Below are 26,596 nucleotides of genomic sequence, written 5' to 3' on the forward strand. Positions count from 1 at the left end.
TGGTTAGATCAGCCACAGCTACCTCTTTTCTCAAGAATTAGTCTGTGTTTCCCCATGATTATTATTGTGTGATAAAGTTGGGGCCTAGGTGCCATTCGTTCCAATCAGTATGTCTCAGCAGTCTAGTTCTCTATGTGAATAGAATGAAGTCAGAGGTTTGTGCTGATTTACTTTACCCAGTAATACACTGATCAAGTTCACTTCCATTCTTCAAGGCATCGTATTTATCGCTAAGCAAAACTGTAGTGCAGATTATGCTAATACTGCCAGTTTCTAACAGAAGAGTTGAAAGTGGTAGAGGCTGGTGTTTAGCTCATATCTAAGTAACATCAAGCCTCACTCACTGACTATGGCCCCATTATTAGGATTTTTATGCCAGAAGAGGGAGGGATGGATCCTGAACCCTAGTTTGAAAGGCCTTGATTTTTTCCTGCATAATTGCATCGAAGGACAATATCTGGTACATAAAAGGTTCTGAGTACTTCCCCCAATACCTAAGGTCCTTGTGCCTGTAAGAACTGAATACATAAAATATGCAAAGGAGGAGGACTTAATTCATATTTCTGCCTATTGATTTTTAAAGAGTGGTTAGTATATACCACACAGGAAATTGTGAGAAAAACAGATACTTGTAAAGCAATGCTTTGTCCCCAAGGTTCACAGGTTGTTTCCAATTCTGTTTAAAACAAAAAACACTACATGAGAAAATGTGTAGTTCAAAAAAATTTAATGCTGAAACAGACTGCAAGTGTGAAAAGTCTGCTCCAATTAAGGAGTTACTGTACACAAAATAAATAAGTTACAGTTTAAGCAAAAGCACAAGTGGCTTTTTAAAGTGCATTTGTATAAGGCCTTTAGCCTATATTCTCAAAATCCATTGGCTCAATGTAAAAATGCATAAGTCTGCTATGTGTCATTAAAGATGAATATCCCACTGAACTTGGGGAGAGAGAGAGAGAGAGAAAGAGGGCTCAGCTAAGAAAAATCCAACCAGCTTCACTGCCTAGAACCAACAGTGTATATCATACAATACTGAATTGATAAAGTGAGCTCCTTCCATGCTTACTACACACACTGGGGCTAAGAGAGAAATGGAAAAGGTTTTGCACTGAGCAGTTACCAAGGACCATCATTCCAACTTGGGACTTGCATCTGAAAAGCAGCAGTAGTGTAACATTTTAAAATTAATCTAGACAATATTTTTCAGGCAGTAAAAAAAAAAAAGTTATTTGTAATGATAAAATACACTTAGACCCTGTGCACAATATTTCTATGTACTAAAATTCTGGTCAAACCCCCGGTAATAATGTAGCAAGTAAAAATAGTGTAGCATTGTTTTTACAGTCATGAAACCCAGTCACAGCCACTCATTTTACACTGACTTTTCAAAACAAGCTCATTTGTGCTTCAGAATACAGGGATAAAATCAAGCTCTACTGAGCAATAAAAATACACATGCTGTCCTTCATCCAATACCAAAAACAAGCATACAGCTGTAAGACTCAAATGGTTATTTCCAGTAAGTAAGCTGGAGTTCAGGGTATTTTTTTTGGTCACCAAACTTAGTTAAGTGATGTGGTTGTACATCAAGCCAATGTGTCCCATTCTAGGAAAGCAAGACTGAAGTTCTGTGGGTTGTTTTCTTTTCAATTACTAAAAGTTTGGTTTTAAAATGAAGATAGATGTTCTACCATTCACTTACTAGAATCACTGAAGGAGCTTATTCAAGCCTCATGCTTGTTTCTCCTTTAAGCAATGGTTTATTTCTACAGCAGTTCAAAAGAACCTCTGAACCATCCTTCTTTCACACTGCCTCAGACTCCATAGTGCCAGTGTTTAACATTCCAAAGTTGGAACTTTACAACAACAACAGGTTGAGAAGATAAAATCCCCACTTAGCTTTACTTTCAGACAGAAGTGACAGTCCTAACTTTAGCAGACAAAGCTTGCTTAAACCTTCTCTTCAGATCCTGCATGTTTGGTGACTTTGGCCTTGGGATAAGAGAGGTTCTTCTTTTCTCAGGGGTGCTAGTTATTTGTTGTTTACTAACTTCTTTACACAGGACATGGAAGGCATTGAAGACATCATTGTAGTTCTCACTGACAGAAACTTCATAAAAAGTGCAACCTAGCATGTTCGCCAGTTGAAGTCCATGCTGTGGCTCCACCTCTTTAATATGTAGGAGATCAGCTTTGTTTGCTACAACAACAACAGGGACTCTGTTTCCTGGGTGTAACTGTCGAACTTGCTGGTGAAGGTGACTAAGTAATTCATAGCTCTTATAATCTGTGATGGAGAAAACAATCACAACAGCATCTGCCCATCGAATGCATCTGTTCAACTGTTCATTACAGTCCAGACTGTGTTCATGAATCTGAGAAAGAGGAATTGTTTTAAATTAGATGGTTATGACATAAAATTTAAAGTAATCTGACTCTCATTTAAAGCCTGTAATGCTAAATGCATTTTATATTATGATAGATTTGTATTTTGTATTGTAAATAAAGCTATAATTTTATTTTATTTTTGCACCTTCATAAAGTATGTTGATCCAGCTGCAGAAATCTGGAATAAACAACACTAGAGTTTGCCACACTCCAGTGGAAAATTGACCTGAGTAGTTCTGCACGCAGAGAAAGCTTTGTAGTTCCACAGAATGGGAAATTAACTGGCTAGACAGTAAGTCTAGGGAAGCAAAGATATGAGCTGGAAGCATTTAAACCTGGAGAGTTGCCCAGTGCAGAAAGGCAAAATCCAGCATTACTCTTGTCTACACACTCAAACTTTCCATAATACAAGATTAAGTCATAACAAATCTTAATGAATGCAGCCACAATACTACGGTTTTTAGTTTCTATTGTGTACGTTTGTGAAATATTAGAGTTTATTAGGGCTGTAGTAATGACATTTTTCCTTCCAAGTTTTTTTCCAATGCATTTCTTGTTGACACAAAAATAAAATGTTCTTTCTTCATAGCTAGTGTTCTTAACACATTAGCATGTAAATCCGTTCTGGATAAATCAGCCTTCCCATACAAGATTGCTTGTATCTCCAAGAGTACAAAAGATTAATCGAAATAGTGGGTTGTTTACTTTTACTGTCAATGCACTATATACCTGCACTAGATAGAGCTTTCACTGTTTATAAACGAGGTTACCAGTTCCCCCATTCAAAACACTGGATACTAAAATGGATAGTGAACCATTTTCTATAAAGATTGATAAGTGGTAGAATAGCTCATCTGGCAAAAGACAAAGACTGAAGCTTATTTTACTATTTTAAGAGATATATGGATGTGTAGCTCACCTGAACGCCTGGTGTATCTTGCACTTGAATAGCAAGCATCTCTCCATCTATTTGGATCTGCCTGCTATAAAGGTTACCTAACAACAACATCATTTTGTTACAAATACACTCACAGCTATATGAACAGACACAAAAATTGCCTGAAGGGATGGTATGTACGACAGCACTTCAGAGCACAGGACAGTAAAAGTGTTTTATCGCTAACCACTCAATTTATAAACTGTAAGCAACTACAATAAGAGACTGACAACTTTAACATAATGACAGAGAGAAGGTTGTAGTGGTTTGTGGTTATCAGAACCCACAGGAGTTAGTTTTGCATTGACTTGCTTGCAAGTTTTCAGTTTAATTTTATAAAAGACTTGGAGCTCATTACACCTTTCAAGAGAACTGGACAATTTTAATTATCGGCAAAGACAAACCAACTTTTATTATAGGAAATCAGTTGCTTTGACAATTAGGGGTTCTGCACTTGAGCAAATATTTTCTCTTTGAAATGTTTTTGGATTGGATGCATTTCGAGTCTATATAGTCTTGAGATGTTTAAAGTCACATATCCCTACAACAACAGCAATGTCTGATTGGTTTGTGATGTCATTAGAAACACTTGGATATATTCCCTTATTTCTATAGTATTACCTGGATCTACACTTTTTTTTTTAATGTTTCCATCTGTCACTCATACCTCTTACCTAGTTTGGCTAAGTTTGTTTGCTTGTCTGTCTTCCCTGGATCATTTACTTTTAAAATCAAAAGAAAAAATGAGAACAGGTCCAGTGGTGTTGGAACAGTTTTTATAGTGGAGGTGCTGAAAGCCATCGAACAAAACTGTAAACCCTGTAGAGGATGGAAACCATCTTAAGCAGGGGGGTGTCAGCAACCCCAGTTCCAGCACCCTGAAAGGGGCAAAGAATGAGGCTGGATTTCCCCCAACATCACTCAGCTGGGACAACATTGAACAAGCTAAAGTAGGTGCCTTATGGGTTTAACAAGTCAAATTTCAGATCAAACGCTCTTTGTGAAAGGCCTCTATCCCCATCACAATACCAGGAGGAATGGATGCTCCTAGTTCGCTGCTTTTAGCCAGAATTCAGCATACCACAGTGCAAGAATACGGTTTGCTTCCCTGATAAACTGATGCGTGGCCCCTGACCGTGACAGTTAGCCAGGCAGATTCGGTGGTTATTGGGGGCAGGGGTATTAGATTGTCACTGTTTACTGCACAAATTACATTTTCTAAGTGGAATCCACCTCCTGACGTGCTCGGGGGAGCCTGCAAGGGGGCGTTTATCCTGTATCAATGTACCACCGCGCAGCCTGAGGCTGTGCCCTAGACTCAAGGCGCCCAGCCACTTCCCCCTTACCTGCGTTTCTCTCGTAGTCTCCGATGAAGCGTTTTGTGAGGAATCGCACCACCAGGGCTGCAATGGACCCAAGGAAAAGCCGGTTACAACCTCTCCTCGTGGGATGCGTGCGCACAAAGCCCCCTCCCGCAGCCCGGGGGCTCGTAGGGGGCTGGGAGAGGGTCAGTGACGGCGGCACCCCAGTTTGCGGGAGGTGACAGGGGAGTGGGGCAGGCGAGGCACGGGTCTCGCCGATCGCCCGGCCCTCTGGCTGCGCCTGGCCTCTGGCCCCGCTGACCCCCCGAAGCGATCGCGCCCCGCCAGCGCTAAGAGGCGCGCCGGGCGGGCAGCACTCACCGGTTTTGCCCACGCCGCTGGCTCCCACCACCGCGATCTTGATGAGGCGGGGGCGGCCGGAGGAGCCCCCGCTGCAGCCGTCTCCGCTGGCGCTGCCGGCCTGGGGGTACTCGGCGATGGTGCACATGTTCTGGACAAGGCGCATCGCAGCTGCCCCGGGAGCAGAGCAGCAGGCGGCGGGGAGCGGGCGCTGCAGCGGCACGGAGGGAGGTCGCCGGGGGCTCGCTGCTGCTGGCGGGGCGTGGGGGCGGCAGGACCCGCTGTGTCCGCGCTTGGAGCGGCCTGGCGCGTCTCTCTCGCTCGCTCTGTCCCGCCGCTCTCTGAGCTGCCGCCGCTGTCCCGGCTCTTTTCTCTCCCCGGCTACAAACCCCGCCCCGCCTCCTCCGGCCGCCACTCACAGCTCCCGAGCCGCCCGCCCCCGCCCCCGCCCCTGCAGCGCCGCGGCTCCGCCGCTAGCTGGCTCGCTGCTGGCCGCCGCCGAGCGGGACCGGCTCCTGCTCCAGCCGCCAGCACTGTGAATGCGGGGGGGGCTACTTTTGAAGTTAGTGCTGATGACGCCTTATCATAGAATATCAGGGTTGGAAGGGACCCCAGAAGGTCATCTAGTCCAACCCCCTGCTCGAAGCAGGACCAATTCCCAACTAAATCATCCCAGCCAGGGCTTTGTCAAGCCTGACCTTAAAAATGTCAAAAGAAGGAGATTCTACCACCTCCCTAGGTAACGCATTCCAGTGTTTCACCACCCGCCTAGTGAAACAGTTTTTCCTAATATCCAACCTAAGCCTCCCCCACTGCAACTTGAGACCATTACTCCTCGTTCTGTCATCAGCTACCACTGAGAATAGTCTAGAGCCATCCTCTTTGGAACCCGCTTTCAGGTAGTTGAAAGCAGCTATCAAATCCCCCCTCATTCTTCTCTTCCACAGACTAAACATCCCCAGTTCCCTCAGCCTCTCCTCATAAGTCATGTGTTCCAGTCCCCTAATCATTTTTGTTGCCCTCCGCTGGACTTTTTCCACATCCTTCTTGTAGTGTGGGGCCCAAAACTGGACACAGTACTCCAGATGAGGCCTCACCAATGTTGAATAGCGGGGAACGATCACATCCCTCAATCTGCCGGCAATGCCCCTACTTATACATCCCAAAATGCCATTGGCCTTCTTGGCAACAAGGGCACACTGTTGACTCATATCCAGCTTCTCGTCCACTGTCACCCCTAGGTCCTTTTCTGCAGAACTGCTGCCTAGCCATTCGGTTCCTAGTCTGTAATGGGATTCTTCCTTCCTAAGTGCAGGACTCTGTACTTGTCCTTGTTGAACCTCATCAGATTTCTTTTGGCCCAATCCTCTAACTTGTCTATGTCCCTCTGTATCCTATCCCTACCCTTCAGCACATCTACCTCTCCTCCCAGTTTAGTGTCATCTGCAAACTTGCTGAGGGTGCAATCCACGCCATCCTCCAGATCATTTATGAAGATATTGAACAAAACCGGCCCCAGGACCAGCCCTTGGGGCACTCCGCTTGATACTGACTGCCAACTAGACACAGAGCCATTGATCACTACCCGTTGAGCCCGACAATCTAGCCAGCTTTCTATCCACCTTATAGTCTATTCATCCAGCCCATACTTCCTTAACTTGCTGACAAGAATACTGTGGGAGACGGTATCAAAAGCTTTGCTAAAGTCAAGGAACAACACATCCACTGCTTTCCCCTCATCCACAGAGCCAGTTATCTCATCATAGAAGGCAATTAGATTAGTCAGGCATGACTTGCTCTTGGTGAATCCATGCTCACTATTCCTGATCATTTTCCTCTCCTCTAAGTGCTTCAGAATGGATTCCTTGAGGACCTGGGTGAGGCTGACTGGCCTGTAGTTCCCTGGATCCTCCTTCTTCCCTTTTTTAAAGATGGGCACTACTTTAGCTTTTTTCCAGTTGCCCGGGACCTCCCCCAGTCGCCATGAGTTTTCAAAGATACTGGCCAACGGCTCTGCCATCACATCCGCCAACTCCTTTAGCACTCTCGGATGCAACTCATCCGGCCCCATGGACTTGTGCATGTCCAGCTTTTCTAAATAGTCCCTAACCACCTCTTTCTCCACAGAGGGCTGGTCACCTCCTCCCCTTGCTGTGTTGCCCAGTGCAGTTGTCTGGGAGCTAACCTTGTTCATGAAGACAGAGGCAAAAAAGGAATTAAATACATTAGCTTTTTCCACATCCTCTGTCACTAGGTTGCCTCCCTCGTTCAGTAAGGAGCCCACACTTTCCTTGACTTTCTTCTTGTTGCTAACATACCTGAGGAAACCCTTCTTGTTACTCTTAATGTCTCCTGCAACTCCAGGTGTGATTTGGCCTTCCTGATTTCACTCCTGCATGCCCGAGCAATATTTTCATACTCTTCCCTGGTCATTTGTCAGAAACGACCCTAGAGACCAATGTCATTTCTTCACCCATTAAACAAGTAGAGTCAGTGGTGGATTAACACATGGGCCCAGGGGCCCCTGCGTGAACACTGGAACATAGGAAGAAGTGTGGCCCAGCCCCCCCTTCTCCCCTTCCCCCTGGAGCCCTGCCTCCTGGTGGCCAGGCCAGAAGCCGGAGCCAGGCCCTGGTAAGAGTCACCCAGGGAACCTGGGTTGCTGTGGTGAGCCCTGGACCCTCCACCTGCCCTAGCTGGGAGGCCAGAGGACCTGAGAGCAGCCCCTGGCCCATGTTGTTGGATCATATTAAAGAAGTTCTGTATTAAAATCACAAATGAGTTTGATTCCCCATAGTTTCAATTCCAGGGTATTACTAATTAAGAGGTCTCTTGGTTTTTGGTACTGTTTCTCTCCCTCTATGTGTGAAACTTGCAAGCTGCTAATTGTGTTAGTACATTCTAAGACAGAGTCTGTTCTCAAAGCAATTCACAGAGAGAGAGACTCAAAGCAATACTCTAACAACAGAAACAGCACCCAGAGACTCCCCACCCTTTTGTTGTATTAACAATTGTGATTAAAATAGAGATAGAGGATGTATGTGGATGGATGCTTGGTGTGGATAATAACTGAATGATCAGGGAGGTGCCAGCCTAAGAATCCAGTGTCCATCGGCTGAAGAAGGCGTCAAGTGGAAATAACCAGAGGACCCCCCCGGAGGGCAGACTGGAATCCACCCAACAGCCTCAAGGATGGGAGAACCAAAGAACAAGATAACATCTTGGAGCCGTCAGGAATGTGCTATCTGCTGATTGATTCAGCAACAGCATGATGAAGCAATTCCCATAGACTGGCATAGGAAGAAATTCCTATAAAAATAGACTCTAAAAAGTGAGAACTTTGGGGTCTGATTCTGCAAACCAACTTCCAGGAGCATCAGATGAGCATCTGACAGGCCCTGCTCCCTCCTCATGTCCAGGCCACCTGGCCAGTGGCTTGGCATGAGCAACTCTAAGGCTGGTAACTATGATAACAACCTTGCAGAACCTGTGTGTGTGGGTGTGTATGTGTGTGTGTGTGTGTTTGTATGAATGAATGTGTGAATAAATATGAGATTGAATGGAATGTTATAGCTATAACTAACTGCTTACTATGATTCTTTCTGTATTCACAATAAATGTGGTATTTTGCCTTTTTTCCCTTTAATAAGATCCTGCTGGTTTTTATTTTATTGGTATAACAATGTCCCCACTCCCTGGGCGCACCAGCTAGGGAAGATGGAGGGTTTAGGGCTCCCCACAGCAGCCAGGGCTCCTTGGGCAGCTCCAGGAACAGCCTCAGGGGTGGGCCACTAGGGTGACTGTCAGAGTGCCATGGTCAGTGGGGCTCCATGCGGCGACACAGAGGTGCACACTGCTGGATGGCAGGGGAATGCTGTAAATGCGTAGAGGCAACATGGGTGGGGGGCAGATTTCTCCCTGCTTCTTCCTGGTGGAGAAATGGGGTGGGAGCAGTGACGCAGATACTGCCTCCCGCCCCACGTTCCTCTGCGCCTCCCCAGGGGGATGGGGGGAAGCGAGGAGCAACACCAAGCGCTCCCTGCGGCCATGTCACTGTCCCCACCTGGGCTGTGTTCTGAGGCGAGCATCAGGAGCTGCTGCTCTCCAGTTCCTGCCCTCCCCTTACAAAGCCCAGGTGGGGAAAGTGACCTGGAGGCAGGAAGCCCAGATATTGCGCCTCGCCCCTCCCTTCCCCCACAGCCACCTATAGGGGAGCAGCATTGGGGGGGAGGAGCAAGCAGCAGTGCATCCCAGTCGGTTTCCCCACATGGGTGCAGAAGAGGAGCGCAGGGGTTGGGGCCCAAGAGGAGTGTGCAGGGGTTAGGGCTGAAGGGCTTAGGGGCAAAGGGGGTACAGTGCAGCACGAAGTAACGGCAATGCAGCATATACCATGCCACTCTTACGGCTCCCCTGCAGCTGACAGCGGCACAGCCTTCAGAGCTAGGTCCCCAACCAGCAGCTGCCACTCTCCTGCCACTCAGCCACTGCTTAATTTGTACCAGGCCTTGCTGGGGCTGAGCCCTGGCACCTCTTTCAATACAAATTAAGCACTGGGGGCAGACAGTGGGGACCTCGGGGGGGGGGGGGCGAGAACCCATGGTGGCCTGATGTGATGGGGGGGGGAGCCTGCAGGGGCCAGAGGCAATGGGAGGCACCCATGGGGGCCAGGGGCAATGGGAGGGCACCGTGTCCACATGACCAAGGGTGACAAAATACAAGTTTGTCCAAGGTACCATTTTCCCCAAGGCTGGCCCTGGGTAGTTCTTACCGTGGCCTGGCTCCTGGCCTGGCCAGGGCCTTGGGGTTGGGAGGGGAGAGAAGGAACAGGGGGCAGGGCCCTGCGGTGAGAGGAATGTGGGGGGGCCCAAAAGTTCTTTGTGCCCAGGATCCCAGTCAATCTGAATCCACCTCTGAGTAGAGTATGACAAGCAGCAATAAGCTTCCTCACAATGAAACCAATCTACCCCACCAGAACGGGAGGAAGTAGCTCTACAGGAGAGAAAGCAGTGCTCTCCCATAGCCATTCAATTCTTGGCCTGTCTGCGGAGACTGCCAACATGTGGCAATGATAGCTGGATGTGTGATACAGACCATCAGTCCACTGGGAACTGAACTAAATCCATACAACTTATTTCCCATAGGGGAGGGCAGAAAAAGCCAGCAAAGTGCACAATTTCCTTCAGGCATTTTTTGTTTGTTAATGTCATTGGCTGCTGCTGTGTGAAATACTGAGCTAGTTACACAGTGTCAGCCAGTCGTTCCTGTGTTCTTTACAATATGTTTCTGCTGGAGGTTCATGATAAAAAGGCAACTCCCGCAAAATAACTATAACTGTGGAATAGGAGCCAGTTGGGAGGTAGGGGTGCAGAGGGTTTGATGGAGTGACAAGAAGGAGGAAAGAAAAAAATGAGGCAGGAGGATAAATGAGAGCTGAGGTTTATAGAACTGGGGGGGCTTACATCAGGGGCTGTGTCCAAGATGCACGTTGCACCATTCCAGACAGCAGGGTTGTTACAGTGGCTTTAAATCAGTTTTATGCATCTCTTCTTCTTGTTGGGCTGCCTAGAGAGGAGGCTGATCCCTGGTGTAAAAGTAGTGTTCTGGATCCTTTTGCTCAACTGCTCATGGTCCCAACAGGCACTGTGCCAGCTCTGTGTCAATGGAATATATAGAAACCCTGTCATAGATGTCTCATGCCTCCCCATACTAGGCCCAGAGAAGAATTGAACCAAGGGCTCCCACATTACTAGTGTTTACCCTAGCCCCTCTACTACCGAAGGCCTCTTGTACTTAACTTTTGCTTTGGCCAAATAGCTAAAGTGGAACAGCTTCAACAGGCAAGCAGACAGCACTCCCTGTTCAAATCCTTTTGCCCCAGCTGGCAGACAGGGGAATTGAACCAGAGTATTTCACATCCCAGATGAGTGCTCCTAACCCTATAGAGGGCTTTCCACACTGGAATTTTGCTTTGGCCCAATTAACAGATAATTAAAGTAGAATATTTTTAACATGAAAGCATCAGTGTTGTCATGGTTCAAATCTCATCTCAGGAGGCCCAAGAAGGAATTGAACCAAGGTCTCTACTAGTGCAGGTGCTTACTCTTGCCATTGTACTCTCAAGCTTTCCAGAGTACTGTGTCCCTTTCCAGAGTCTGATTTGACTTGTGTATCCCCAAGTTTCACCTCACTTAAAAACTTACAAAATCAGACATAAAAATACAAAAGTGTCCCAGCATACTGTTACTGAAAAATTGCTTACTTTCTCATTGTTACCATATAATTATACAATAAATCAATTGAAATATAAATATACATTTGAGTGTGATATTCGAGTAGGGTGACCAGATAGCAAGTGTGAAAAATCAGGACGGGGGTGGAGAGTAATAGGAGCCTATATAAGACCCCAAAAACGGGACTGTCCCTATAAAATTGAGACATCTGGTCACCCTATATTTGAGCCTGTTTTTCCACTCGTGAGCCTTGTCTGTAGCCTGAGCCCCGCCACCTAGGCCTGAAGCATGTCCCTTAGGTTTGCGCAGCCCCCAGTGGCGTGGGGGTGCTGAGCAACTGCCCTGCTTGCTACCCCCTACTGCCAGTCCTGCACTTGCAACTCTCCTGAACCTGTGCTGTGACAGGTTGCAACCCCCAGCTTGAAAAACACTAATCTAGATGCATTGAGTACCCTCTGGAAGACCTCTGAGTACCCCCAGGGGTACACATACCCCTGGTTGAGAACCACTGCTATAGGGCACTTAACCTCATGGCCACACCCACTGCCCCCCAGGAATGTACACTTTCTCCTCCTTAGGGCCTGAGCTAACTCTTACTGAAGTCAGACTTTGCTTTGCTGCCTTTTTGAAAATTCCATGACTACATCAGTTCCCTTTACATATGTGGTCAGGTGCAAACCTCCATATTTACACATCTAGCCAACCTTGAAAATCCTGGTCCCACTGACTTCAACTGGTGCAAGAGCAGGCTCAGGGGCTGTACAACATTGGGGGGGATTAAGTAATCTACCATTCCTCTACTATCGGATGCATCTTACAGGAGGATTCTGTATCATCTTGGAAAAGGGCTCTCTAGTACTGTATCATCTCCGAAAAGCACATCATCGTAAGCTGGACATCATCGTAGCCAGCTAACTTGAGACCTCTACTGTATGCAGCGGTGATCAAAAAAAGGAAATAGAATGTTAGGGGTGCATCAGAAATGGAATGGAGACTAATACAGAGACTATAATGCCATTATATAAATCAGTACATTACCTCAGCTAGAATAAGGTGTGCAGTACTGGTGACCCCTTCTCAAAAAGGATATTGCAGACTCAGAGGGTTTGGAGAAGGATTCAGAGGCTGAGAAGGGAGCTAGGAAAATGCATAAGAAGTGGAAGTGAAAGACCCCCCCCCCCGCCACCCCACCCTCAAGAGATTGGGATTGTTTACCTTTAGGAAGGGGATGCTTAAAATGGGAGGTGACCAGAGGGTGCTGGAACTAGGGGTGCTGGGGATGCAGCAGAACCCACTGGCTTGAAATGGTTTCCATCCTATATGGGGGTTATGGTTTCAGTCAATGGCTCTCAGCTCCCCCACTATACAAATTGTTCCAACGCCACTGGGTGTGACAAAAGGCACAATAATGATGGGTCTAGAGAAGGCAGCTCAGGAGCTGCTGTTCTCCCTGGGTCCAGTCAATGAAACTGAACGGTAGACAATTCAAACCTGGTGAAAGGAAATACTTTTTCACAGAACATGGTTCAACTCTGGAACTTGTTACCATAGCCAGTCACTGAGGCCACATACTTCGGCAGACTGGAAAGGGATCAGACATTGCTATGGATAACAAGAATACCAGTTAATGCTAATATGATTTTTGGAAGAGCTATGAAACCTCATGCTTCAAGGTTTAAACCAATCTCTAAGTATTAGGGAGGCAGATTATCCCAGCTATTAAGTGGTCTAATGTCAGGTTTCTTTCACCTTCCTCTGCAGCATCTGGTACTGGCCACTGTCAAAGCCAAGACACTGGATTAGATGGACTATGGGTCTAATCCAGTGTGGCAAGTCCTATGTTCCTATGAATGCTTCCCATTGTAGGGTCTTTTAAATACAATTTTGTGTTGTTACTCAGAGTAACAGTTCATGCGCAATTCTCTGCAGCTTCATAAAGATGATAATTTATTGGCAGTGCTGACAATGAGGCAGAGTTTAATTTTATAACTCAGATTCTGTCTTTTTTTCTAATGTGTGTGGCATTTAACATCTAACGTATGTCTTTAAAGCAAAAAAAGCTGTGTGAACAGAGTGTTCAGAACACAATGTGTGTTCTTCCCAGGTCAGTGTTTACTTTCCAAAGCATCCTTGACCATGTGTACAATTATGTACAAGTAACCACAGTCAAAAGGTCCAGTAGTACCTCCATGGGAGAGTACCCATGTTCCAACCACTGGGGAAGACAGTTAAACCATGGAGACTAGTTTAACTGCTCTTCTGGCACAGAGATACATCGTTGTCAATAACAGAACAAAAGAGGGACAGAGCAGAGATTTTAAGAGAAATTCAAGAAATAGGAAAACAACTTTTCTTTATACTGGGAATGATCTGGGCAACAAAGCACAAATCTTATTGAGTAAGATAAGATCTTCATTCCAAGAAAGAGGGAGGCAGGAGGAGAGAAAGATACAGACACTCACACCCTCACTCACCCACATACCCTACTTGGTTTCTATAGCAGCATAATAGCAGACATTTTTCTCTTTCCACAAGGAAAACTGACTAATGTTCTGCAGTTATATTAGTCTGCATTTTAATCAGATTTTATCTTCTCTTATGCTTTTGGGTCCCATCCCTCTGCCCATTGCCCCTTCCCCTCCCCTCCTTATGTACATGCAAATTCTGGGCCAAGAAGTGAAACAGAAGGTTTTTTTCTTTCCCATCCAGAACAGCCCATGTGCCTCTCATTTTATTGCATTTGTTTGTGTTTTCACAGTACACGTAATTCTCAGAGCATGGAACGCTTGTTTGAGGAAGAAGCTGATGACAGCCTCTAAGTAAACCCAGACTAACCTTCAGGCAAAACTTACTAGTGAGCAGTAAGCAGGATTTTTCTTAGCAATAAGTCCATTCTGTTGTTTATTTCAAAAATGCCTTGGGGTCTACATGAAACTCTATAAGCTGGTATTACTACGGCATTAGAGTGCCATCCCTTGCCTGTTTTCATCTCTTTTGGTGTCAAGTAGGCTAGGCTCCTTTAAAATCCAAGGGCCGAATCTACTTTGCAAAAGGTCTGCTTGTATAGCTGGAGCTGCAGCTTCTATTGGTAAGAGTGTTTTGGCAGTATAGCTTATACTGGTTCCCTAAGTGAAGAAGGCTACATGGGCAAACACTTCTGTGGTGGTGTTTCTGTATCTACAGTAGGACATTTACTGGCATGGAAATGGGTTTTTTTAAATGACATTCTTAACTGACATTACTATTGCTGCAAAAGTTTTAAGTATAGGCCTGCCCTCTGGGTGTTAGGAGCCCAAATCCACCTCCCTGAGAGACAGGGAAGAAGCTCTCCCATCAACATAGCGATGTCTACATGGGGGGTTAGGTCAATATAACTGCATCACTCAGAGGGGTGGATGAAAAATCCACACCCCTGAGCAATGTAGTTATACTGATATTGGCCTGTAGTGTAGACCTGACTTCTATAATTATATGATCTTATGCTATTTTTTCCCACAGAACCCACTTCATTCAACGAAAGGGTAACTAATTATTCAATGTTCATTTTTATCCTCATCACAACGTGTGGCCCTGTGCATTATTTACTACACACCATCCAAACCTGGTACTGAATACAGAATTATTAATTTCCTCTGGGGAGGGTGGGTTTCTATGTTGTTCTCACTGAAGTATCTTAGTTCTTCACAATTTACGTTCACAGCACCCCTGTGAGGTGGGATTATTATCCCAATTTTACCCTCTTCTGTGAGGCCTGTAAGTATTGTGGGAAGGGGCTGATTAGTTAACAGTGGGGAAGAAGCTGGCATTAAACAGCTCAAACCAAAACATTTAAAACTCTTGACCCCATAACTTCACCAATTCCAATATTCCCAGGCCCATCAGGTACACTGATGGAAAACACAAACCTGGGTGCAGTGCTCCAGAAGGAATCAGCTGCTGCCCACTCACATATGGAAGGCCCACTGATGTGAGAAAAGACTACACGTGTGAGGAAGTGTTTCCAAAGTTGAACTCATGCATTGTGAGCTCTTTAGAGCAGGGCCATGTCCTTTGGTTGTAAAGCACCAGGTATATCAATGGCTCTATGAGTGAGACTTTCGAAAGCGAATCAAGAATTAGGTGCCCAATTCCTATTCTGTTTCAATGGGACTTGGATACCTACTCTGACCTCTGTAGGAACCTTTGAAAATCTCACCCTGTATCAAAAATATATATTTGTAAAATTACCACTAATTGGCTCTAATTAATGGCTGGAAAAATGCCCACTTATTTTGCCTCCAGAAATCAGATCACATTAAGCATTTCAAGGATAATCAAAAACAGCCAAACAAACAGGAGTTAAGCCAACCCGGGGACTAACTGGGTAAGTCATTCCCACTAGGGAGACATAACTACACTCCAGATAGGGCTAAATGAGGCTGGATAAACATGGCTGTGCTTTATATGAATATGAACCATTTTCCTTCAGTAACTCTCTTTATCCCCTTTCATCTAAGGCAAGAGCCTCATTGTTATAATTTGAGAGGGATGCGGTTTACGGTATGTAAATGAGCCAGCACTGCTGCCTACAAGGTTGTATAACAGCCTCAAATAGTCTCTATTCATCAAAGACAGTCATTAGTATTCATACAATTATTATTCAGGCAGTTGACTACAGATATGCAGCCAAAAGTTGACAAAAAACCTCACTATTCAGTTTTATTGGCAAAAATGAGAAATTGGAGCTATCGCAGCATCCAGCACACTAAAACAAGCCACTTTTGAACATACTGTGAAGACAGTTAAACATGAACAGGAATTAAACACAGGAAGCTTGAGACTGGACTGTCAAAAGTGTTGGTATTCCATAAATCCTTCTGTGATTATGATGAAGTGTACCATAACAGAGAAGGGTAATTCAGTGCTATAATAGAGACATGGCTCAAATAATCTCATATGGTGTGACAAGAGCACTGTTTTTCTGTATAAAACATGGAGTCAGTCCAAAAATAGAAGTAACACTTAGAAGAATGCAGCTCCTGGACGAATTACAAATTCCAAGTACCAAAAAACAAAGGTTGGTATGCTAGGGCATCTCTGCTGAGAATATTGTATAAAAGCCATTAATATTTCATCTGGAATGTAAAGCTATCAAGTCCCACTTGGGATTTAAGTGTCTCAATGTATAACTTCATTTGTTTGCTAGAACCAGTTTTAACTGGTTATACCACTTTCATGAACATTATGATCTTCATTTTCTTGTTCAGAACTCACACTTTTTTGCCCCATGATAGCAGCCATATATTAAATTCCAGACTTTTAAAGATTTAGGAGTTCAAATAAAATATAACCACCTTAGTAACATTTAAAGAGATGAGCGAGACAAGGTGAGTGAGAACTCTGTAAGATCAAAAGTTTGTTCCTTTCTCCAACAGAAGTTGTTCCAATAAAAGATACTACCTAACCCACCTTGTCTTTCTAATATCCTGAGACCAACACAGCTACAACACTACATTTAAAGAGATTAGTCATTTTCTTTTCTTTCTTTTTTAAGATGGTCTTTATCTCTTTTAGGAAGCAGGGTATAACCTTATCAGATGGATGCTCAATTCATGGACATTTTCCCATCTGCTCCATTGCCAGCAAGTAGTAAATAGAGCAAAGAAAAAAGGACAACAAGAAGACGTAACCATTCGTTTTCCATGTAGTTCTCTTCTTGTCTTCCTCCTCCCCCAAATACTCAGCATCTTTGAAAACAAGGTGTTCCCCTTTTCCCATATTCATTGGAGGGATCAAAGCAAAGGCTACTGCCACTTGTTGGGGGTGGTTTAATTATGCCAGCAGGAGAGCTCTCTCCCGCCAGCATAGAGCGGCTACACAGGAGACCTTAGAGCGGCACAGCTGTAGTGGTACAGCTGTGCCACTGTAAAGTCTGTAGTGTAGACATAATCTGAGAGTTATACAAAAGAGAAATTCCAGCCATTCACAGTCCAAAAACCCGAATAGTATCTTCACAAATGACACGGAAACCCCCAAGTACAATAACGGTGTTTGATTCTGATCTCACTTACACCAATGTAAATTAGGACTGACTCTCCAAAAAAATCACTGAATTTACACCACTATAAAATTGGTGAGAGTGCAATCCAAGTAAGGCCCACTGTGTCTATTAACATTATCTCTTTTCCACATAGGCAGCTCCCATTAAAAGTGCTTCCCTTTTCAACCTACTCTCAAACAATTATTCATGTAAGTTACACCCCCTGGAGGGATCTGAGCAAAGGACAGTACGGAATAACTCCTTTCCCCCAACCCCTCCCCCCTCCCCCCCCCGCAGTTGCTTCCTCCCCCTCCTTCCTTTTCTCCCTGTGGTTGGAGGGGTGTTAATGGGCCACTTCACCTTAAATGGTGCCATGAAATATGTTAACTACTTATGCTAAACAATCTGTTACACCTTGTAGTTAGCTTGATTACGTTTCCTAGACCCGAAGAAGAGCTCTGTGTAAGCTTGAAAGTTTGCCTCTCTCACCAGGAGAAGTTGATCAGATATGTCCTCACTCACCTTGTCACTCTAACATTTACCCTAGTTATTCAGCTCCATGGTCTGTTAGCACTCAACTCTATATCACACTTTTCATTCATATATGTCAATGAACTTTGCCAAAGAAAGTAAGTATCATTACCCCTATTTGCAAGGGGGTAACTGAAGCACAGAGCCGTGAAGTGACTTATCACCGGTCTCAAAGCAGACCATTGGCAGAGGCAGGAATAGACCACCAGAGCAGTCCCCTACTCACTGAACCATAGGAGTAACCTCAGTTGCTCTTTAAGTAAATATCTCAATTTGACTTTACAACTGAAAAAAAATTCCCATTTTTTCTTAATATACTCCATAGCAACAAAGGCTGTTACATGAAAGAAAAAAATTAACTTTGTAGTGAACCACCAGTTTACAGAAAGAAAATCCTGGCTTGTGAATGGCTGAAAAGTCATGTGACCAGCCAGGAAATTTCAGAGGTCAGCAACAATGGACCAACATTTACCATTCCAATTCCACATGTAAGTGACTTCACTGTCATTGGCTGTAACTAAATTCAGTAAAAACTATTATTCACTGCTGAGCCAAGAAGGTGTATATGTACATTTCTGCTTCCTGACTGGCTCAGAGATAAAGATTTTTTCCTTCCCTTTTGACTTCATTAGCTCTTTACAATCTTAGTTTAAAACAAAAACCAAAAAATGCTTACACTTAATATCTTGGAGAGATTTATAGATATAAAATATTCAGAATATATAAACACTATTAATGTACTGGTTTCAGAGTAGCAGCCGTGTTAGTCTGTATTCGCAAAAAGAAGAGGAGTACTTGTGGCACCTTAGAGACTAACCAATTTATTTGAGCATAAGCTTTCGTGAGCTACAGCTCACTTCATCGGATGCATTTAATTAAGATGTGGAAAAATTGGAAAGAGTCCAGCGGAGGGCAACAAAAATGATTAGGGGACTGGAACACATGAGTTATGAGGAGAGGCTGAGGGAACTGGGGATGTTTAGTCTACGGAAGAGAAGAATGAGGGGGGATTTGAGAGCTGCTTTCAACTACCTGAAAGGGGGTTCCAAAGAGGATGGATCTAGACTGTTCTCAGTGGTAGCAGATGACAGAACAAGGAGTAATGGTCTCAAGTTGCAGTGGGAGAGATTTAGGTTGGATATTAGGAAAAACTTTTTCACTAGGAGGGTGGTGAAACACTGGAATGTGTTACCTAGGGAGGTGGTGGAATCTCCTTCCTTAGAAGTTTTTAAGGTCAGGCTTGACAAAGCCCTGGCTGGGATGATTTAATTGGGGATCGGTCCTGCTTTGAGCAGGGGGTTGGACTAGATGACCTCCTGAGGTCCCTTCCAACCCTGATATTCTATGATTCAATGCCCTGGAGTACAAGCAGAATGATGAAGTTAGCAAATGTCACAGCTTCATTTCAGCATCCATGAAAGCAAGTTACTACTTAGTATGCTCTGCCACCGAGATTGTGTATGTTCGAGTGGTTAGAGCAGATTGTAAGGTGGCTGTGGGAGTCACAATTCCTACATTCTAATAATGACTTTGTTAGTAATTCACTATTTGTCCTTGGGCAAATTAACTTCTGTGTCTCCTTTTAGCCCTCTGTAAAATGGGGATGCATACTTTACAGTAGAGTTGTGATCTTAATTAAATGTAATCTTGAAATATAAAGAACTTTGAGTTCAAGATGAAAGGTCAACAGAAGTGCAAAGTACTATCATTACTATATTAAAGTATTATGTAGTAAAATACATTATGTATTGCTAAATATTTTGCATTAATATTGCATGCAGTCATGAATAAAACATTAAAAAGTTGCTAGAATGCTTTTCCAACATATATTTGAACAGTAAGTGCTATCTCAGTGGTTTCAAAAGATGTACTCTTTCAAAATACCAAACGGCACCGAATACATAAAAGACACACAGTCTCTTGTGGTGCATGATACACCCAGAAAAGAGTCCAAGTTACACTTCATTTCCTGACCTGCTCATGGGGCAATGCAGCTACCTGCTGCCCCCTATTCGTGGCAGAATATAAGGTTAAAATTATAGCCCTAAAATAAAAACTTCTGCAAAATCAGGGTCCAGCATGAAAGTACTCACAAAAGTATTGGGCATGATTATAAAATGATATGATTGGTTTTAATTCATATGTAGTATTCTCTAAATTAGCATTTGAATTGTTTATAATCATTGTCCTTTGTTCCTTGGTTAGCATATCATCTGACTGGCCAAATGGAAAGATTTGTTGTGAGTTATATTAAGCAACCATGGAGTTTTAACAAAAGCACCTGGCAAATATTCAGCAAAGTTATGATGTCTTCAATTATGAATTTTCCTTATGCAGGAACAGACTGTCCTGTAGTTAGCAAGGAAGTTTAAAAATTAAGCAAGATATTTTATTTATCATGTTTTATTGTTTTAAATCAAATACAAACTCAAAAAGTACGTCAAGATGATGCAAGCCTTGGTTTGTTTTGGGGCTTGTAGCCCCACTGTATTTGAAAAAGTGCTCGAAAATACTTTCAGGGATAAGCTTTTCAAACACTGGGGAAGACGAGGGCAACAAATCTAATTTGGGGAATGGAAAGAAAGTTCTGCAATAAAAACAAACCAGGACCAGCATGGGCTTAGACTTAGAGTCTCCTGTACCTAGTAGCACATGAGGAAACTAGTTTTTCCCTACTGCTTTCTGTCCAAAGTAAGATGTTTGAATCCATCATACATTGTCTCCATGATGGCGGCATCCTTGTCGATCCTATGGTAGGTCAATCTTTATCCTCCACACCACCTCCTCCCTCCACATGGAATCCAGTCTAACACATGCCTTGTGCTTCTGCCAGGGGGGAGCCTGATGACATGGCCAAACCACCGTAGCTGTCTGTCTAATTATTGAGTCTGCTGACCTGTGTGCCGCACCACTTCCACTTTGGTTACACAGTCTCTCCCATGAATTTCCAAGAGTCATCTTCAACTATGTTGGTGCATTCAGCTTCCTCTGATGTACCCACACCAAATACCACATTGCCAAAGTGTACAGTCATAATGAGAGGATAATAGTATTTTAGTGTGTAGATGTATCTTTCTACTCTTCCCAATGTTTGACAAATGAAAGAGTGATCCACTTGCTTTAACAATTTGACAGGGGTGGGTTGGGGGCGGGGGAAGAAAGACCACAATGAGGTGTCCAAATTATATAGCATACATAGAAATAAGGAGTCCCGAAAAAGACAGTTCCAATCTATAGTTGTTTGCATTTTATAATCTCTAGGTTTCTTACAGAAATTAATATTGTACCAGGAAGATAATACTTAATGTTTGCTCCAGGCATTATATCCTCAAAGCACCACCAATTAATTGTTGTGACATCACTGAGGTACATAAGTATATTGTTCACATTGTATTATTTCTAAGATACAGTGATATTATCTCAGCAAAGGACCTAATCCAAAATCCACCGAAATCATTAAAAGTGAAGCTGGGCAGGATATGGTTTTCCTGTACCACTAAAATTTTCACAACTGCATCAGGGTGAAACCAAGACCTTTTGACTTTTTTCTATGAAAAAACAAAGAGAACACCCCTCCTCCCAGAACAGCCAATAGCCCAGTGATTGGACGCTCATCTGTAAGGTGGGAGACCTTGGTTTAAGTCCCTGGATACACACCTGGGACTGGAACCAAGGTCTCTGCCCTTCCAGATGAATAGCCTAACCACTGGGCTATTGACTATTCCAGGAGGGCTTGATCTTTCTTGCCTTTTGACTGAAATTCTGTACCGGACATGAGAAATCCTTCCCAACTCAGGATTTGTTGAAAACTGAAATAGTCCTGCAAAAAGTTTGTTTTGATGAAGAGGCATTTTCCAATGAAAAACTATTTCATCAAAAAATTCCCCAACAGTCTCAGATTAGGAATCTTCCCACTAACTTCAGTGGTCTTTGGATCAGGCTCACAGGGAGGTTAAATGACCTGCTAAAGGTTACACAGCAAGTCAGTGGTAGACTCCGGATCTGAGCCCAAGAAAGCCTAGTTCCCAGCACTATGTTTTAGTCCACTAGCCCAATGGGTCTCAACTCGTGTCCCCCCCCTCCTTCTCCCCCCGGACACAAAAGCCACTCCTGGTTTCTTGGCACACAGGGTTATGGAATTGTGATTACTGCAAGAAACTGCAAATGGTTTGTGGATACTGGGGCTGGATTTAAGTGTGGCTGTTGCCAGGATATGGTGTTGTGCTGGAAAATTGGAATAGCAGGGTGCAGGACTGGTGGCTCCTGCATAGAGATGCCACCATGCTGCTATGTATCAGAGGGTGTCAAGATTTAATATAAAATATAGTACAAATTAAATTTCTTCACAAGTCTTGAAGGCCGAACACTTGAGGCTGAATACTTCATTTTTAGGAAATTAATCTGTTACAATATTACAATCCCCATACTGTAAGATTTATTTTTGGCTTCGGCATTAGACTTTGCTCACAAAAGAAGAGAGCTGTTGTGAAATTGTAAGGGACATGTAGTGAATCACACTGCGCATTCTAGAAAGGGCTTTTAAGCTGTGTAGCAGTTGTGTTCCTTATCGTTTCCAAATAGCTTTTGTTTGCCTGCCAATTCAGCTGATTTGTCCTGCCTTGCAATCCTTTGGGAAGAAAGAGCAGACTTAACTGGCATCCTTTGGAGGCAGAACTAATGCAAGCTCGTGACCTCTGAAGTGTTTCAGAATATGCAAAAAGACAAGACAAATTGCAGGTAAAGATATACAAGATCCTTTATGTAGGCAAATAGAAACAGCATGTGTTGTATCATAAGTTCTATGTACAAGGGTTTTTTCTTCATGATATATATTTGTTTTTCAAGAAAACCACAGTGGGATAAGTGAGACAATGAAAGGAATTCCAAACAAGACCAATGATACAAGAACCATATGAATGTTTGGATCAGTTTCAGTACCCTGGAATATACTTTATATACACCACTAGTATCTTTGCTAGATGCTAGTCTTTTTGTGAGGCTTGACTACCTAATACTCAATCTAGAGGAAACTGACTAAACAAGAACAGAACATTAGAAATAAAGCATTTCCTTGTCTCAGGAAAATCAGAAACACATTATTCACTGTTCCAGAGGCTCCTTCCCCCCTCCCCCGCCTATAATTTTGCAGTTGGATTTTAAAAAGCACATGTGGATTGTGACCATAGCAGAGTGTGCATTTCAAACACTCCATCTTTTGTTCATTTAGCTTTAAAACATTTTTGTGACTTCAGCTGCTCTGAAGTATTAAAACATTCATAATATTTTATTCCATAATCCTGTAGTATTTCCAATAATCAAGCTTAACTGCTTTGGCCCTCAGTTTCTCCATGTGCAAACTGAGGATACTAATCCTAACCCATCTTTGCAAAGTGGGAGACTACACTGTTAAGTGTGATGTATTGTCATGATTAAAATGGTGGATTTTTAAAAGTTAATAAGTGGTTTTTAGTGTATGCTTTGGATCAGATTAGTCTGTCCAGGGGTAAAAGTTTCAGGGGAGCTTTTTGCAAAGGAAATTCCATGTTTTCCTTACAGAGATTCTCATGCCTTATCCCACTGGGGAGGCAGGATTTGCCCCCTGTGGAAAAGCCACAGCCCACATCTGCTGGAGCCCAGGCCAGGGGATCCATGGGAGGACAAGGCAATCTTCATGGACCAAGCATGAAGTGGCTCTGGTCCCCAACAGCACCATCCTCCAGTGGAGCCACTCTCTTGCTGCAATTTCCCCCAACGATAGGAGGATCCACAGGAAAGTGAATACATCCTATAGCTGCAGTAACTTTTTGGACACATTTTTTTAGGCCAGAGTGTGTGGGGAAGATGTGCAATCCCCCTGACAGCCTACTCCCCCTCCCGCCTCCTGGCTTCACCCCCTTTGCCCAGATGGTTCTTGGGCTCCAAGGAGATCCCTCTGCAGGTTCTATGGCGTGAGGGAGGATGGTCCAATGAAACGACAGGGGCAGAAACTTGAGTGCCAATGGGTGGAAACAAAGAACATCTCCAAGCCCTATACTGAGGCTGTATTACAGGCCAAGAGAACCTTCCCATCAGCCTTCAATTGACTCTTCATTGAATCCCTTATTATGTCACCCAGCTTGTCTGTCTAATCCCCACCTGAAGGAGCTACCCAGGGTAGTAAGCCACTTTATCAATCCTTGGTGCCTGCAGCCCATAACAGAACCCAGAACTATGAACAACTATCATCCTACTTGCTGAAAAGATCATGCACAACTGGAAAGGCTTCTCAGACAGCATGAATCTGCTCCCTCTATAACAACCAACAAGCAGCTAAGGCATCTGCATTCCCACAGTTCACATTCACTCATCAAGAAGTAGTGGATACCCTCAAGAAATCTCCGCCTTAGACCTGTTAATCTAATCCAGGCCCTTCCTGGCTTGTGAAAGAGTCATGAACAGCTGGAGCCACTCCTGACTGAAATAGCCAATGCCTAATTCAGGGAAGGAATCTTCCGTTCCTCCTTCAGACACATAATAGACCAGAAACTGAAGAAATCTACCCTGAATACACTGGTTCTGTTTAACTATCACCCAGTATCTTACCTTCTGTTCCTGAGCAATCTCACAGAAAAGCTACCCAAAGACCAACTACAAGCTCATTTCTTTGACGCTTCTATCTCAAACCTGGCACAATCTGGATTCAGGTCAGGACATGGGACAGAAACCACTTTAGTGGCACTGATGGATGATAATCTGCTGTTAATGGTTAGCAATCGGACATCCATTTTCATTCGCCTGGACCTCTCTTCAGCTTTCAGCACTCTCTACTATGAGATACTGCTGTCTTGCCTGAGTGAGGTGGCAGGGGTGCAAGGGAATACACTAAACTGTGATAAGTCCTTCCTGAAGGGACAAACCCACAGAGTATTGATGGGAAATTGCACCTCCACAATATACAGATGACACACAACTCTACTTATTCTTCACCACATACATCCATATCACTACCATCAAGACAGCCCAGTACTTGGATGAGCTCAGCTCATGGATAAAGAACAACTGATTCAAGCTATCCCTCCCCTGACCAAAAAAAGAGAGAGAGGTAATGCAGGTGGGCAGAGGAAAGCACTTTGAGGAGTTTGAAGCCATAGCCCAGTCTCCTTTGGTTGAAAACACCCACCCACAGTTGGTCAGTTCAGTCTGTGTTTCAAGGTGCCCCTGGATTCCTCACTGATGCTAAGCTCTTATATAGGAGCATCGATGATTAATGCCTTCTACCATGCATGGCTAAGAGACTCCAAATCAACAGTGGACAATGACAGCCTGGGCATGAAGCCATCAGCCCTATACTAGAAACTCCATCTTGTATAGAATGCTGTAGCATGTCCCCTCAGTAACACAAGTTACCACTAGCACATCAAACCTCCACTCTTGACACAGGCTTCCTATAGTATATCTAATAAAGTTCAAAGTCTTGGTCCTTATCTTGGAGGTGTTCAATGGCCCGGGCTCAGGGTATATACAAGATCACCTAAAACTCAGAGATAATGGCAGCAGCTGACAACTTCACTCCTCTGGCACAACAGAACTGTAGGCTGGTGGACCTAACCACCAGCCTGGGAAAACAGTCAGCCACCCCCAATTCAGTTTGTAGACCTTACCTCTGGGCTTTACTTACACTTGTGCATGCACACCAGGCGGGGTGAGGGATTGAAACAATAACAAAAAGCAACAGTCCTGTTGTCAGCTGAGGCTGTAGGGCCCTCTGGCAGCTTAATGGTTCAGACCTTCACCAGTCTAAGGGACTCTGCAGGGCCTGCTTGCCCTCTTGCAGTCTTCTGCTGCAGCCTCAGGAGAGTCTACTCCCAGCCCTCTCCTGGTTCCAGGCTCCCAGATAGCACTGGGGCTCTCTTTTATATCCCCTAGCTATAATCGGTGACACTGGGTGCGGCACTAGGTAACTCGAGGGGGTGGAAGACCACGAGTGTCGAGGAAGCCCCCCCGCTCTAGGCCACCAGGTAACTCAGGAGGGTGGAAGACCATGAGTGTCGAGGAAGCCCCCCCCTCCCCCCCCGGGGCCCAGGCTAGCCTGAACACTTCTCCCTCCTGAAGGCTGCTGTGTTATACCTTCTGTTTGCTTTGTTTTGTTGCATAGTTTTGCTTTATTCTCTTTGGTGATTCTTTGTAAGTGTTACACAAATAAAATTCTTTTCTGCTTCCAAAAAAAATATATATATATATCCCCTAGCTAGGAATCGTCAGATCCAATCACTTGATACTGTCCAGCTGGATCTGATGATTCCCAGCACCTGGCTGCTGAGCTCTTGTCCAGAATTGCTACCTGTCGTGACTGCTCCCCCTCAAAGGGGCAGCCTGCCCTGTTACAGGAACTTTCTTCCATAAGGGTAAAGTTCATCTGTGCAGGAGACAGAGTTTTCTAAGGACCGTCACAAACCTCATCACATTCCAGTCTAGGTGCAAGGCGCCTGCCTTCTTTAATATAGAAGCAGCTTGTCCATATAAACAAAAAGAATCCCCCAAACAAAACCCTACCAAAACAAAGCGTTACTTCACAAGCACAGTTTTCCTCATCCTCATCCTGGACTGAGGAGGAGAGAGATAACAAACCACATGTGAGGGATGCTAGTCACACCACTTAATGCACTGCTGGAAGGTGCTCAGATCAGGGCAGTGATGAGGGCAGGATAAGAACTAATATAGAATAGACCTTATCAATCTGGTACTGAAGTTGCAGTTCCCATTTTGAGATAGGTGAAATATTAAATATCAAGCAACGAAAAATCCATCTGTATGCAGTGTTTTACGAAGTTGCTTTTTCCCCTTTAAATCT

The 26,596-nt window shown here is 44.2% G+C and overlaps 1 protein-coding gene across 1 annotated transcript; it reads right to left on the minus strand.

Annotated features, from left to right (window-relative positions):
* Positions 1–535: 535 nt before the first annotated feature.
* Positions 536–5,359, minus strand: RASL11B (RAS like family 11 member B). Its single transcript, XM_073342064.2, has 4 exons — positions 5,008–5,359; positions 4,672–4,728; positions 3,308–3,384; positions 536–2,375 (listed from the first exon to the last, which is right to left on the minus strand). The coding sequence occupies exons 1-4, from the start codon at positions 5,150–5,152 to the stop codon at positions 1,908–1,910; spliced, it is 747 nt and encodes a 248-aa protein (XP_073198165.1). The 5' UTR covers positions 5,153–5,359; the 3' UTR covers positions 536–1,907.
* Between the last annotated feature and the right edge of the window lie 21,237 nt (positions 5,360–26,596).

Source organism: Lepidochelys kempii, chromosome 4 (assembly GCF_965140285.1).
Source record: "Lepidochelys kempii isolate rLepKem1 chromosome 4, rLepKem1.hap1, whole genome shotgun sequence".
NCBI lineage: Eukaryota > Metazoa > Chordata > Testudines > Cheloniidae > Lepidochelys > Lepidochelys kempii.

What these genes read in the sequence shown, in the direction of transcription:
- RASL11B (XM_073342064.2), bottom strand. Translation starts at nt 5,152, where the DNA reads ATGCGCCTTGTCCAGAACATGTGCACCATCGCCGAGTACCCCCAGGCC. An exon ending in AGACTACGAGAGAAACGCAG is followed by an intron (nt 3,385 to 4,671) that starts GTAAGGGGGAAG and finishes TGTTGTTGTTAG; the next exon opens with GTAACCTTTATAGCAGGCAG. An exon ending in AAGATACACCAGGCGTTCAG is followed by an intron (nt 2,376 to 3,307) that starts GTGAGCTACACA and finishes CCTCTTTCTCAG; the next exon opens with ATTCATGAACACAGTCTGGA.